The sequence below is a fragment of the Pristiophorus japonicus genome, chromosome 4 (genome assembly GCF_044704955.1).
Source record: "Pristiophorus japonicus isolate sPriJap1 chromosome 4, sPriJap1.hap1, whole genome shotgun sequence".
Taxonomy (NCBI): domain Eukaryota; kingdom Metazoa; phylum Chordata; class Chondrichthyes; family Pristiophoridae; genus Pristiophorus; species Pristiophorus japonicus.
In genome coordinates this window covers 72,840,540-72,856,969 of record NC_091980.1, presented here as the reverse complement: position 1 = coordinate 72,856,969, position 16,430 = coordinate 72,840,540, and the positions used below count along the sequence as shown (strand labels likewise).

At 44.8% G+C, this 16,430-nt stretch overlaps 1 protein-coding gene across 2 annotated transcripts in view; it reads right to left on the bottom strand.

Moving 5' to 3' along the window:
* Positions 1–16,430, bottom strand: part of LOC139262960 (lysine-specific demethylase 3B-like) — a 166,709-nt gene that overhangs the window by 82,725 nt on the left and 67,554 nt on the right. The window contains exon 11 of one of the 2 annotated variants that reach the window (XM_070878346.1): positions 12,346–12,562. In XM_070878346.1, the coding sequence (XP_070734447.1) occupies positions 12,346–12,562 (217 nt within the window). The remainder of the gene's footprint in view (positions 1–12,345; positions 12,563–16,430) is intronic. The other variant, XM_070878347.1, reaches the window with a different exon arrangement.

The window sequence follows — 16,430 nt, the reverse complement described above, 5'->3', positions numbered from 1 at the left end:
GGGTCTAGCAAAAAGGAGGAACTGAAGGAAATCCTTATTAGTCAGGAAATTACGTTCGGGAAATTGGTGGGACTGAAGGCCGATAAATGCCCAGGGCCTGATAGTCTGCATCCCGGAGTACTTAAGGAATTGGCCCTAGAAATAGTGGATGCATTGGTGATCATTTTCCAACATTCTATTGACTCTGGATCAGTTCCTATGGACAGGAGAGCAGCTAATGTAACACCACATTTTAAAAAGAGGGAGAGAAAACAGAGAATTATAGACCGGTTAGCCTGACATCGGTGGTGGGGAAAATGTTGGAATCAATTATTAAAGATGAAATAACAGCGCATTTGGAAAGCAGTGATGTAAATAGTAGAGTGGACAAGGAAGAATCAGTGGATGTGGTGTATTTAGACTTTCAAAAGGCTTTTGACAAGGTCCCACATAAGAGGTTCGTGTGCAAAATTAAAGCACATGGTATTGGGGGTAATGTACTGATGTGGATAGAGAACTGGTTGGCAGACAGCAAGCAGAGAGTAGGAATAAACGGGTCCTTTTCAGAATGGCAGGCAGTGCCTGGTGGGGTACCGCAAGGTTCAGTGCTGGGACCCCAGCTATTTACAATATACATTAATGATTTAGATGAAGGAATTGAATGTAATATCTCCAAGTTTGCAGATAACACTAAGCTGGGTGGCAGTGTGAGCTGTGAGGAGGATGCTGAGAGATTGCAGGGTGATTTGGACAGGTTAGGTGAGTGGGCAAATACATGGCAGATGCAGTATAATGTGGATAAATGTGAGGTTATCCACTTTGGTGGTAAAAACAGGAGGGCTGATTATTATCTGAATGGTGAGAGATTGGTAAAGGGGGAGGTGCATGGTACATCATTGAAGGTTGGCATACAGGTGCAGCAGGCGGTGAAGGCGGTAAATGGCATATTGGCCTTCATAGCGAGAGGCTTCGCATGTAAGAGCAGGGAGATCTTACTATTGTTGTACAGGACCTTGGTAAGGCCACACCTTGAATATTGTGTACAGTTTTGCTCTCCTAATCTGAGGAAGGACATTCTTGCTATTGAGGGAATGCAGCGAAGGTTCACCAGACTGATTCCCAGGATGGCAGGACTGACATATGAAGAAAGACTGGATCGACTAGGCTTGTACACAATGGAATTTAGAAGAATGAGAGGGGATCTCATAGAAAATAACATTCTGACAGAATTGGATAGGTTAGATGCAGGAAGAATGTTCCCGATGTTGCGGAAGTCCAGAACCAGGGCTCACAGTCCAAGGATAAGGAGCAAGCCATTTAGGACCGAGATGAGGAGAAACTTCTTCACTCAAGAGAGTTGTGGGCATGTGGAATTCTTTACCACAGAAAGTTGTTGGGGCCAGTACGTTAGGTATATTCAAAAGGGAGTTAGATGTAGCCCTCACAGCTAAAGGGATCAAGGGGTATGGAGAGAAAGCAGGAATGGAGTATTGAAATGCATGATCAGCCATGATCATATTGAATGGTGGTGCAGGCTTGAAGGGCCGAATAGCCTACTCCTGCACCTATTTTCTATGAATGCGTGGCTGGAGAGATGGTCCAGGCGGGAGGGCTTTAGATTCCTGAGGCATTGGGACCATTTCTGGGGGAGGTTGAACCTGCACAAGCCAGATGGGTTGCACTTCAACAGAGCCGGGACCAGTATTCTCGCGGGAGGGTTTGCCAGTACGGTTGGGGAGGGTTTAAACTAGCTTGGCAGGAGGATGGGAACCGGTGAATAGATTCAGTGGGAAGAGAAGCAAAGCTGGAGTTGGGCAGCAGAAAAGTAAGAACGTGAATTTGGAAGACAAGGGCTAGAAAATGGACAAGTGAGTTTGGCACCACTAAATGGTATATACTTCAATGAGCAGAAATAAACACTTGGGAGAACGATATTATAGCTATTACTGAGACATGGCTGAAGAAGGGCAGCTCAACATTTGTGGTTACAGGGGTTTCAGACGGGATAGAGAGGGGGGTAAAAAAGGATGGGGGGGGGGGGGTCACAGCATTAATTGAACAAACAATTACAGCTGTTGGGAGGGATGATATGTCCTCAGCGGAGTGTTTGCTAGCGCTGTTGGGGAGGGGTTAAACTAATATGGCACGGGTATGGGAACCCATGCAGGGAGGCAGAGGGAAGTAAAAAGGGGGCAGAAGCAAAAGGTAGGGAGGAGAAAAGCAAAAGTAGAGGGCAGAGAAATCAAGGCCAAAAATCAAAAAGAGCCACATTACAACATAATTCTAAAAGGACAAAGAATGTTAAAAAAACAAGCCTGAAGGCTCTGTGTCTCAATGTGAAGAGCATTTGTAATAAGATGGACGAATTGACTGCGCAGATAGCCGTTAACGGATATGATGTGACTGGGATTACGGAGACATGGCTGGGAACTCAACATCCAGGGGTAGAAACATAGAAAATAGGTGCAGGAGTAGGCCATTTGGCCCTTCGAGCCTGCACCGCCATTCAATATCATGGCTGATCATTCCTTCAATACCCCTTTCCTGCTTTTTCTCCACACCCCTTGATCCCCTTAGCCGTAAGGGCCATATCTAACTCCCTCTTAAATATATCCAATGAACTGGCATCAACAACTCTCTGCAGCAGGGAATTCCACAGGTTAATAACTCTCTCAGTGAAGAAGTTTCTCCTCATCTCAGTCCTAAATGGCCTACCCCTTATCCGAAGACTGTGTCCCCTGATTCTGGACTTCCCCAACATCGGGAACATTCTTCCCGCATCTAACCTGTCCAGTCCCATCAGAATCTTATACGTTTCTATGAGATCCCCTCTCATTTTTCTAAACTCCAATGAATAAAGGCCCAGTTGATCCAGTCTCTCCTCATATGACAGTCCAGCCATCCCTGGAATCAGTCTGGTGAACCTTCGCTGCACTCCCTCAATAGCAAGAATGTCCTTCCTCAGATTAGGAGACCAGAACTGAACACAATATTCCAGGTGAGGCCTCACTAAGGCCCTGTACAACTGCAATGAGTCCTCCCTGATCTGAACTCAAATCCTCTAGCTATGAAGGGCAACATACCATTTGCCTTCTTTACTGTTTGCTGTACCTGCATGCCCACTTTCAGTGGCTGATGAACCATGACACCCAGGTCTCGTTGCACCTCCCCTTTTCCTAATCTGCCGCCATTCAGATAATATTCTGCCTTCGTGTTTTTGCCCCCAAAATGGATAATCTCACATTTATCCACATTATACTGCATCTCCCATGCATTTGCTCACTCACCTAACCTATCCAAGTCACCCTGCAGCCTCTTAGCGTCCTTCTCACAGCTCACACCGCCACTCAGTTTAGTGTCATCCGCAAACTTGGAGATATTACACTCAATTCTTTCATCTAAATCGTTAATGTATATTGTAAAGAGCTGGGGTCCCAGCACTGAGCCCTGCGGCACTCCACTAGTCACTGCCTGCCATTCTGAAAAGGACCCGTTTATCCCAACTCTCTGCTTCCGGTCTGCCAACCAGTTCTCTATCCACATCAGTACATTACCCCCAATACCATGTGCTTTGATTTTGCACACCAATCTCTTGTGCGGGACCTTGTCAAAAGCCTTTTGAAAGTCCAAATACACCACATCCACTGGTTCTCCCTTGTCCACTCTGCTCGTTACATCCTCAAAAAATTCCAGAAGATTCATCAAGCATGATATCCCTTTCATAGATCCATGCTGACTTGGGCCGATCGTGTCACTACTTTCCAAATGCGCTGCTATTTCATCCTTAATGATTGATTCCAACATTTTTCCCACTACTGATGTCAGGCTAACTGGTCTATAATTACCCGTTTTCTCTCATGGTTGAGCCACCTGCCCAGTTTTATTTTTACTCCAGACAGGGATGTACAATTGCTGAAGTTCATCCATGTGATCTTTAAATGTTTGCCATTGCTTATCCACCATCAACCGTTTAAGTATCCTTTGCCAGTCTATTCTAGCCAATTCACGTCTCATACCACGAAGTTACCTTTCCTTAAGTTCAGGACCCAAGTTTCCGAATTAACTTTGTCACTCTCCATCTTAAGGAATTCTACCATATTGTGGTCACTCTTCCCCAAGGGACCTCGCACAACAAGATTGCTAATTAGTCCCTTCTCATTGCACATCACCCAGTCTAGGATGGCCAGCTCTCTGGTTGGTTCCTCGACATATTGGTCTAGAAAACCATCCCTAATACACTCCAGAAATCCTCCTCCACCGCATTGCTACCAGTTAGGTTAGCCCAATCAATATGTAGATTAAAGTCGCCCATGATAACTGCTATACCTTTATTGCACACTTCCCTTATTTCTTGTTTGATGCTGTCCCCAACCTTAATACTACTATTTGGTGGCCTGTACACAACTCCCACTAGCATTTTCGGCCCTTTGGTATTCCGTAGCTCCACCCATACTGATTCCACATCATCCAAGCTAATGTCCTTCCTTACAATTGCATTGATTTCCTCTTTAACCAGCAACGCCACCCAGCCTCCTTTTCCTTTTCCTTTCTGTCCATCCTTCCTAAATGTTGAATACCCCTGGATGTCGAGTTCCCAGCCTTGGTCCCCCTGGAGCCATGTCTCCGTGATGCCAATCACATCGTATCCGTTAACTGCTATCTGCGCAGTTAATTCATCCACCTTATTCCGAATACTCCTCGCACTGAGGCACAGAGCCTTCAGGCTTGTCTTTTTAACACACTTTGCCTCTTCAGAATTTTGCTGTAATGTGGCCCTCTTTGTTTTTTGCCTTGGGTTTCTCTGCCCTCCACTTTTACTTTTCTCCTTTCTATCTTTTGCTTCTGACTCCATTTTATTTCCCTCTCTCTCCCTGTATAGGTTCTCATCCCCCTGCCATATTAGTTTAACTCCTCCCCAACAGCATTAGCAAACACTCCCCCTAGGACATTGGTTCCGGTCTGCACGGTTTGTACTGGTCCCATCTCCCCCAGAACCAGTTCTAATGTCCCAGGAATTTGAATCCCTCACTTTTGCACCACTCCTCAAGCCACGTATTCATCTGAGCTATCCAGCGATTCCTACTCTGACTAGCACGCGGTACTGGTAGCAATCCTGAGATTACTACTTTTGAGGTCCTACTTTTTGATCTAGCTCCTAGCTCCCTAAATGCGTCTCGTAGGACCTCATCCCGTTTTTTACCTGTATCGTTGGTACCTATATGCACCAAGACAACTGGCTGTTCACCCTCCCTTTTCAGAATGTCCTGCACCCGCTCCGAGACATCCTTGACCCTTGCACCAGGGAGGCAACATACCATCCCGAAGTCTCGGTTGCGGCCGCAGAAACGCCTATCTATTCCCCTTACAATCGAATCCCCTATCACTATAGCTCTCCCGCTCTTTTTCCTGCCCTCCTGTGCAGCAGAGCCACCCACGGTGCCATGAACTTGGCTGCTGCTGCGTCCCCTGCACTACCTTCCTTGCACTGCTCTTCCTGCTGGTCACCCATTTACTATCTGGCTGTCTATCCTTTACCTGCGGCGAGACTAACTCGCTAAATGTGCTATTCACGTCATTCTCAGCATCATGGATGCTCCAGAGTTCATCCACCCGCAGTTCCCGTGCCGCAATGCGGTCAGTCAGGATCTGCAGGCGGATGCACTTCCCGCACACATAGTCATCAGGGACACCGGAAGTGTGCCTGAGTTCGCACATAGTATAGGAGGAGCATAACACGTGTCCAAGCAGTCCTGCCATAACTTAACTCTTAGGTATTCAATATTCAGGAAGGATAGACAGGAAGGAAAAGGAGGTGGGGTAGCATTACTGGTTAAAGAGAAGATTAACGCAATTGTAAGGAAGGACATTAGTTTGGATGATGTGGAATCTATATGGGTAGAGCTGCGAAACACCAAAGCGCAGAAAACGTTAGTGGGTGTTGTGTACAGACCACCGATCAGTAGTAGGGAGGTTGGGGATGGCATCAAACAGGAAATTAGGGACGCGTGCAATAAGGGTACAGCAGTTATCATGGGTGACTTTAACCTACATATTGATTAGGCTATCCAAACGGGTAGCAATACTGTGGAGGAGGATTTCCTGGAGTGAATAAGGGATGGTTTTCTCGACCAATATGTTGAGTAATCAACTAGAGAGCAGACCATCCTAGACTGGGTCTTGTGTAACGAGAGGATTAATTAGCAATCTGGTCATGCGTGGCCCCTTGGGGAAGAGTGACCATAATATGGTAGAACTCTTCATTAAGATGGAGAGCGACAGAGTTAATTCAGAAACTAGGGTCCTGAACTTAAAGAGAGGAAACGTCAATGGTATGAGACGTGATTTGGCGAATGATACTCAAAGGGTTAACGGTGGATAAGCAATGGCAGACATTTAAAAATCACATGGATGAATTACAACTATTGTACATCCCTGTCTGGCGTAAAAATAAAACAGGAAAGGTGACTCAACCGTGGCTAACTCGGGAAATTAGGGATAGTATTAAATCCAAGGAAGAGGCATATAAATTGGCCAGAAAAAGCAGCAAACCCGAGGACTGGGAGAAATTTAGAATTCAGCAGAGGAGGATTAAGGGTTTAATCAGGAGGGGGAAAATAGAGTATGAGAGTAAGCTTGTAGGGAACAGAAAAACTGACTGCAAAAGCTTCTATAGATATGTGAAGAGAAAAAGATTAGTTAAGACTAATGTAGGTCCTTGCAGTCAGAATCAGGTGAATTCATAATGGGGAATAAGGAAATGGCAGACCAATTGAACAAATACTTTGGTTCTGTCTTCACTAAGGAAGACACGAATAACCTCCCGAAAATATTAGGGGATGGAGGGTCTAGCGAGAAGGAGGAACTGAGGGAAATCCTTATTAGTCAGGAAATGGTGTTAGGAAAACTGATAGGACTGAAGGCCGATAAATTCCCAGGGCCTGATAGTCTGCATCCCAGCGTACTTAAGGAAGTGGCCCTAGAAATAGATGTATTTTTTTATTGGTGGTCATTTTCCAAAATTCCATGGACTCTGGATCAGAGGGTAGCTAATGTAACACCACTTTTTTAAAAAAAAGAGAGAGAAAACAGGGAATTATAGACCGGTTAGCCTGACATCGGTGGTGGGGAAAATGCTGGAATCAATTATTAAAGATGTAATAGCAGCGCATTTGGAAAACAGTGACAGGATCGGTCCAAGGCAGCATGGATTTATGAAAGGGAAATCATGCTTGACAAATCTTTGAGTATTTTGAGGATGTAACGAAGAGTGGATAAGGGAGAACCAGTGGATGTGGTGTATTTGGACTTTCAAAAGGTTTTTGACAAGGTCCCACACAAGAGATTTGTGCGTAAAATTAAGACACATGGTATTGGGGGTAATGTATTGACGTGAATAGAGAACTGGTCGGCAGACAGGAAGCAAAGAGTGGGAATAAACGGGTCCTTTTCAGAATGGCAGGCAGTACTGCAAGATCAGTGGTGGGACCCCAGCTATTTACAATATACATTAATGATTTAGACGAAGGAATTGAATGTATTATCTCCAAGTTTGCAGATGACACGAAGCTGGGTGACAGTGAGAGCTGTGAGGAGGATGCTAAAAGGCTGCAGGGTGACTTGGACAGGTTAGATGAATATACTGCATCTGCCATGCATTTGCCCAATGTGGATAAATGTGAGGTTATCCACTTTGGTGGCAAAAACAGGAAGGCAGATTATCCGAGTGGTGACAGATTAGTAAAAGGGGAAGTGCAACGAAGCCTGCGTGTCATGGTACATCAGTCACTGAAGGTAGGCTTGCAGGTACAGCAGGCAGTAAGGAAAGCAAATGGCATGCTGGCCTCCATAGCGAGAGAATTTGAGTATAGAAGCAGGGAGGTCTTACTGCAGTTAAACAGGACCTTGGTGAGACCACACCTTGAGTATTGTGTGCAGTTTTGGTCTCCTAATCTGAGGAAGGATGTACTTGCTATTGAGGGAGTGCAGTGAAGGTTCACCAGACTAATTCCCGGGATGGCAGGACTGACATATGAAGAAAGACTGGATCGGCTAGGCTCACTGGAATTTAGATGAAAGAAACAGGCTCTCATAGAAACATATAAAATTATGACGGGACTGGACAGGTTAGATGCAGGAAGAATGTTCCCGATGTTGGGGAAGTCCAGAACCAGAGGTCACAGTCTAAGGAGAAGGGGTAAGCCATATAGGACTGAGATGAGGAGAAACTTTTTCACCGAGAGAGTGGTGAACCTGTGGAATTCTCTACCACAGAAAGTTGTTGAGTCCAGTTTCTTGGATATATTCAAGAGGGAGTTAGATGTGGCCCTTACGGCCATGGGGATCAGGGGGTATGGAGAGAAGACAGGAGTGGAGTACTGAAGTTGCATGATCAGCCATGATCATATTGAATGGCGGTGCAGGCTCGAAGGCCCGAATGGCCTGCTCCTGCTCCTGCACCTATTTTCTATGTTTCTATGTTAGAGGGGCCATCAAAGAAGGCCATATGGGTTGAATTGAAGAACAAAAAAGGGGCGATCACACTATTGGGAGTGTACTATTAACCCCCAAACAGTCAGAAGGAGATAGAAGAACAAATATGTGGGTAAATTGCTGCGAAGTGCAAAAACTATAGAGCTGTAATAGTGGGGGATTTCAACTACCCTAATATTAACTGGGGGAAAAGTAGTGTGAATGGTAGAGAGAGTGCGGAATTCTTAAAATGCATTCAGGAGAACTCCTTTAGCCAGTATGTAACAAGCCCAACAAGGGAGGGGGCGGTTCTGGATTTGATTTGGGAGAAAAGAGGGGCAGGTGGAAGGGATAGTAGTGGGAGAGCATTTTGGTGCTAGTGATCATAATTCAGTAAGATTTAGGATAGTTATGGAAAAGGATAATGGTGAACCAGGAAAAAAATGTTCTCAATTGGGGTAAAACTAATTTTGCTGGGCTGAGATGGGATTTGGCCAAAGTGGACTGGAAATGGCTATTTGATGGTAAATCAGTGTCAGAGCAGTGGGAGATATTCAAGGAGGAGATCCTGAGGGTACAGAGCAAGTATGTTTCCTTAAAAGTAAAAGGATGGGGCTAACAAATCTAGAAGATAAAGATAAAGAATAAAAGGGAAGCTTATGACAGATAGAGAACTCAATACTTCAAAAACTCTAGAGTATAAAAAGTGCAGGGGTGCAATTAAAAAAGATATCATGAAAGAATGTTGGCAAGTAAAATCAGTGAAAAGCCAAAGATGTTTTATAACTACATTAAGAGCAAGAGGCTAACTAGGGAACGAGTTGGACCAATTAGAGACCATAATGGAAATCGTTGTGTGGAGGCAGAAGACGTGGGTATGATTCTTAATTAATATTTTGCATCTGTTTTCACAAAAGAGAGGCGCGACGAAGGAGGAGTGTGAAATATTAGATGAGATAAACAGAGAGAGAGAGAGGAAGTATTAAGGGACTTAGCTTTGAAAGTAGATAAATCCCCAGGCCCGGATGAAGCAAAGGAGGAAACAGCAGAGGCTCTGACCATCATTTTCCAGTCCTCTCTGGCTGCAAGTGTGGTGCCAGAGGACTGGAGGACTGGTAATGTTGTACCTTTGTTTAAAAAGGGAGAAAAAGATAGAACTAGTAATTACAAGCCAGTCAGCCAAACCTCAGTGGCGGGAAAATTATTGGAAAAAATCCTGAGGGAGAGGATTCATTTGGAAAGACATGGATTAATCAAGGTCAGCATGGACTTGTTAAGGGAAGGTTGCATCTGACTAACTTGACTGAATTTTTCGAGGAGGTAACCAAGAGGGTCGATGAGGGTTGTGCGTATGATGTTATGTATATGGATTTTAGCAAAGGTTTTGTTAAGGTCCCAAATAGCAGAAAATAAAAGCCCATGGGATCCAGAGCAAAGTGGCAAATTGGATCCAACATTGGCTCAGAGGCAGGAACCAAAGGGTAATGGTTGATGGATGTTTTTGTGACTGGAAGGCTGTATCCAGTGGGGTTCTACAGGGCTTAGTGCTGGGTCCCTTGCTTTTTGCGGTATATATCAATGACTTGGACTTGAATGTTGGAGGTATGATTAAGAAGTTTGCAGATGACACTAAAATAGGCTATGTGGTTGATAATGAAGAAGGAAGCTGGAAGATATCAATATACGAGTCAGGTGGCTAGAACAGTGGCAAGTGGAAGTCAATTCGGGTAAGTGTGTGGTAATGCATTTGGGGAGGTCTAACAAGACAAGGCAATACACATTCAATGGTACGACACTGAAAAGCGTAGAGGAACAAAGGGACGTTGGAGTGAAGGCCCACAGATCCCTGAAGGTAGCTGGCAGGTAGATAAGATGATTAAGAAGGCATATGGAATACTTGCCATTATTAGTCGAGGCATGCAAAACAAGAGCAAGGAGGCTATGCTTGAACTGTATAAAACACTGGTTAGGCCGCAGCTGGAATACTGTGTTCAGTTCTGGTCACCACATTACAGGAAAGATGTGATTGCACTGGAAAGGCTGCAGAGGAGATTTATAAGAATGTTGCCTGGACTGGAGAATTTTAGCTATGAGGAACGATTGGAGATGCTGGGTCTGTTTTCTTTGGAGCAGAAGAGACTGAGGAGAGACCTGATTGAGGTGTATAAAATTATGAGGGGCCCGGATAGAAAGGACCCGTTTTCCTTGGCAGAGGGTTCAACAACCAGGGGGCATAGATTTAAAGTAATTGGGGGAGGTAGTCGAGGAGATACTAGGGGAAAATGTCTTTACCAGAGGGTGGTGGGGGTCTGGAACTCGCTGCCTGAAAGGGTGGTGAATGCAGAAAGCCTCACCACATTTAAAAATTACTTGGATGTGCACTTAAAGTGGCGTAACCTACAGGGCTATGTACCAAGAGCTGGAAAGTGGGATTAGGCTGGATAGCTCTTGGATGGCTGGCGCAGACATGATGGGCTGAAATGTCCTCCTTCCGAGCTGTAAATTTCTATGATTCTATGAAATTGTGATGAGATGGTGGGGTGGCAATACAGGTGCAGAGTCAAGAATCCGGAACCTTCGGGATGGAGGTCGTTCCGGATTCCGCGATTTTGATCGTCTTTCTAATATCACAAATCCAGAAACACCCGAGCCCAGGTTCGGGTATTTTTGGATTTCAGAAAGTCAGAAGGAGGGGGGGGGCCCCCGCCGAGGAGCTGTTCAGGCTGGCGGGCCCCGTCGAGGAGGTGGTGTTCAGGCGGGGCCCCGTCGAGGAGGTGGTGTTCAGGCGGGGCCCCGTCGAGGAGGTGGTGTTCAGGCGGGGCCCCGTCGAGGAGGTGGTGTTCAGGCGGGGCCCCGTCGAGGAGGCCCGAAGCAAGGGCAGCGGCGGCGAGCGACGCAAGGCCTGAGGTCGGGCAGTGGTGGCACCCCCCCCCCAAGGTCGGCAGTGTCGGCGGGTCCGGATTCCGGAACACTTTACGGATTCTGGACAATCCGGCCACTGATCAGCCCGGATTCCGGATTCTCGACGCTGCACCTATATGACATTACTGTATATATGCTTTGAAGTGGTTGTTGTTGTACAAGTTGCCCACAAACAAAAGGGTCACTCCCTAAAGAGTTTGTGGCCCGCTCAGTACCAAAGGAAATGGAGGGAACACTGCCCACAATCTCCTGGCTCAGAGGCAAAAGCAAAGATGATTTAAAACCTCCAGTAAAAGTTGTCTGAAAAATTACTGGAGATACAGCTTTCGACAAACCTGACCACGGGTTACACAAGCAATGCAATTGCTCCAATTGTTCAGGTCCCCAATAAGGGTTGGACAATATACATGATTTAGTTTTATTTAAAATAAAAACCTTCAGAACATAATAACCTGTAACAAAACATATGGTTCCCCCACCAGCAATCCTGACACTACTGGGAAAGACCACGTTATTCCTCTGGTGTCGCACTCCAGTACAGGTGGGCATTACGTTTTTCCACAGTGCAATGAGAGAACATGGGGTTGCTTTGAGCTCTGCTGGCTTTTCTTGGAACCCCAGTGTCATCTCCACTGGCTCTCAAAAACAGTTACTTATAAAATGGGATTTCTAAAAGCCTTGTCTATGGATCTAATGGGAAGCCTGAATTTCTCAGTAAAGAGAGCTTCCGCTGTAATCACAAAAATGCTATTTAATTTGTTTGCCCTCAATAAAGTCAAGGTAAACTGATGAGCATTCTCCTATACAACCTTAAAAGCCATCAGGGTGTGCAAGAACAAAACCTCAAGAACTGATGGACATCATGATATTCAATCCAAAAATGAAAAATTGAAAACATAGCATACAGCACAAATAATCTTCAACATTAAATACTACATCACAGCCTTGTAATGTCTAATTTGCCAGCGGACTTACTTTCTGAAGTGGAAGAAACGGCAGGAGACTGTCGATTCATCATGATCTTTAAATTTTCGGTAACGTACCAAGCGGCATTCTCGGCACTTGTGCAGATGCGGCGCAACATTGATACAGGAGCCATCTTGCAGGAAGGATTCTCCAGACTGCTTCAGCTTTCTCACTTTACATACATCCTTCAAAACCGACTGATCAACAGAAACTGACGGAGAGAAAACTGAATAAGAAATCATAATTTATATAATGGAAGAAAAGCAGCCTTCATAGACAAATGTGCCCACCACTGTTAATACTTTTAGCCACTTCTTTTATATATTGGCTAGCCATTTCCCACTTGTCTGGGAAGAGCATCCCCTTTACTTTCAAATAGGTTATCTACCATGCTGGGTTCTGCTGAGCAATGCAGAAATCCAGTTGCTGCATTAGTGGAAATATAGAAATTGCAAGGCAAAAAAAGACCAACATCCATCTAGCTCGTCTTTACCATCTTCGCATGGTACAACAATAATGCGTTTGTTGACTAATCATCAATCTCTATCAATTAGTCTGCAACTGGACTGGATCAACTGGGCTTGTATTCACTGGAGTTCAGAAGAATGAGAGGGGATCTCATAGAAACGTTTAAAATTCTGACGGGTTTAGACAGGTTAGATGCAGGAAGAATGTTCCCAATGTTGGGGAAGTCCAGAACCAGGGGTCACAGTCTAAGGATAATGGGTAAGCCATTTAGGACCGAGATGAGGAGAAACTTCTTCACCCAGAGAGTGGTGAACCTGTGGAATTCTCTACCACAGAAAGTAGTTGAGGCCAATTCACTAAATATATTCAAAAAGGAGTTAGATGCAGTCCTTACTACTAGGGGGAATCAAGGGGTATGGCAAAAAAGCAGGAATGGGGTATGAAGTTGCATGTTCAGCCATGAACTCATTGAATGGCGGTGCAGGTTCGAAGGGCTGAATGGCTACTCCTGCACCTATTTTCGATGTTTCTATGTTTATAGACCCGGACACGAGGCGAGGAAAACCCCCATTGGTAGAAAGTTTTGGAAACCACAGGTCCAAAGTCACCAGTTCTTACTCAGCATGCTACACTTGCAATGTCTCAAATTACTCATATACTGATATTTAAGAGACTGGCTTCATTGTGTTAACTCTTCTGAAAGCGGCAGCACGTTCATAGACCCATTTTTTTTCAGTTCCCATGCCATTGATTTCCAGAATGGTTTTACTGTGGACTGCAGCTGACCAAGGAAGACGTATGCATCTCCAATTTGGCGGTACTACTAAAATATAAAAATGGCTTTTGCCAAGCTCAAGCTGCTTCTAACAGTAATCAAAACCCCAATACATGTACCTTACCCATTTGTTGTTTGTACAGATGCAGCGCCTAAAATCTGGAACCCTCGGGACCGAGGCTGTTCCGGATTCCGGGCTTTCGATTTGCTTTCTGACGTCACGAATCCGGAAACACGAGCCCAGGTTCAGGTATTTCCGGATTTCAGAACGTCAAAGGGGGGGGGGGAAATTCCCGCCAAGGAGGCGCTCGGGCGGGCCCTGCCAAGGAGGCCCCGAGGTAAGTGCAGCGGCGGCGGGGCGAGTGAGCAGCGGGGCGAGGCCAGAGGTCGGCAGGTTCCGGATTCCGGACGCTACCACTGATCGGTTCAGAGTCCAGATTCCGGAACATTCCTGATTCCGGAACTCCAGATTCTCGACGCTCCACCCGTAGTAATAGTTTTAAAGAAGGAAACACACGTGTTTAAAAACTCACCTCTAGATTTATCCTGTATGTTATTCTTTAAATCGCAATCAAAAATCAGCCACATTTTGAAAATTCTCCCATGGATGTGGGAAATATTCTTCTTGTTAAATAAAAATAGATTTCAGTACAAGAACTGCATGGAAAGTGATGGAGTCAGCTCTGATAACATCAGTAAAAGGTAATTCCTAAGCTGCATATGTGGGGTGCAGTCAAGGTACCTATTATTCTGCTGTTTTATTCGCAGCCGACAATGCAATGGAAACCTAACTGACTGTAAATGTGTGCAAGCGAAGAGGAAGTGGGTGACCAGGCCCTCCCAACTCTCAAATTATAAAAATAATTTCTAGCTTTTGGGAAATATGTGCAGGTATACAGATTAGCAAAGTTCTCTCCTAAATAGAACAGCTACAGTTCCAGCCAGGTAAAATCTAAGTGTCGCAGAATGGTAGCGGCATTAATTCATTCCAAATTAGCATTTGAAACGCTTAATGTGTCACAAAAAGCAGGCAGACCTGCTGCAGAATCTATATTCGCTTGCCACTGAAATTGGTTTGAAGTGTTACAAAATTCTATGGTGCAGTGTGTACTGAATAGTATTTATAGTCAACACTCGTGACCCAGAAACAATGCCACATCCAGAGGGAAAGAGTTTAAATTTGAGAGATGGGGCCTCCTTGTAAACAGCAAGATTCACATGGAGCTAGATGCAAACATTACTGAGTCTGATCACCCAAGCATAATGAATCAACATATGCAGCTGAATGCAGACTTGGTAAACCTCTCCAGACAGCTCAACAGATTAATCCAACACTCTTGCACTGACAGGTGCATTAAATCATTCTAGCCAGTACCCTCAATGAGACTGCCACCATATTTAGTGTTTAAATAGAAGTATTTCTGATAAACAAGAACCTTATTAAAAAATTCCAATTCTTTTCCCTCACAGCATAAATCCATCATTCTGGGTTTCCAGAGCAACAGGGTAATACAGTAGTAGCTCTGGGAGTCATCAGCAGAACCACCTTAAGATCTCCTCTGTAGCCGTGGCTGAGTTTGTAGCACTCTCACCTGAGTCACAAGGTTGTGGGTTCAAGTCCCACTCCAGATACTTGAGCACAAAAATCTAGGCTGACGCTCCAGTGTAGTACTGAGGAAGTGCCGAGGCCCTGCCTGCTTTCTAAGGTGGGCGTAAAAGATCCCGTGGCACTATTTCAAAGGAGAGCTGGGGAGCTATCCCTGCTGTCCTGCTGATGTTGATTGTGATATTTATCCCTCAATCAACATCACAAAAACAAATTATCTGGTCATTATCACATTGCTGTTTGTGCAAGCTTGCTGGATGCAAATTGGCTGCTGCATTTCATACATTACAACAGCGATTACACGCCAAAAAATACTTGATTGGCTTTAAAGCGCTTTTGGGCGTTCCAAGTCCGTGAAAGGTGCTATACAAATGCAATTCTTTCTTTTTAATGGAAAGTTGGAGGAACAGCTTACGTAAAAAAGGAGATATTCAAGGAAAAGGGGCTGAGGTGAGACTTAATTCAGCTGCACAAAATTGGTGGGGTCTGGAACTCACTGCCTGAAAGAAACCTTCATTGCATTTAAAAACTACTTGGATATGCACTTGAAGTGCCATAACCTACAGGGCCGCAGACTAAGAGCTGGAAAGTGGGATTAGACTGGATAGCTCATTTTCAGTCGGCACAAACATTGGCCGAATGGCCTCCTCCTGTGCCATAATTTTTTATGCTTCTATGTAACTTGAATGCCAGTTATGGGCCTTTGTTCCATTTAGGTGCCACCAGCACCAACCACATAGTACTCCCCAACATTATAAAGGCAGAGAATCCTATGCCTCCAATGGCATTTGATACCTGACTCTTCAACTGTCCTAGAGTGGCCAGAGGCAGCAGATTTGTAACTCTGTGTCCACACTTACTGGTGATACTGGTAATCAAAAAGAGAAAGTGAAGCTCACAAGGTTCTCTCCTTTCACCGGCTGATATGACAAGTTTTTTTCCGCAGGGTAGGAAATAATGCTAAGTTTTATGTACCTCATGTACACCGGCAGTGAAATTTTCAGAAAGGTATTGATGGCAAGACCCGTAAAAGGAAGAATTGCAAATTTTTCACTGCATTGGTCCATTTAAAAAAAAAAGACAATGAACTTGCTAAAATGCACACTTTACCATTAATTATTAATGAAGTCATTCTGTGGTCCTAATAAAGAATACTGCGACGTCTGGTATAACTTCTGGAAATACTGGTCTCCAGTCTAACAGAATTGAAACATCATTAGTTCTATGGACAAGTTGACAGTCTAA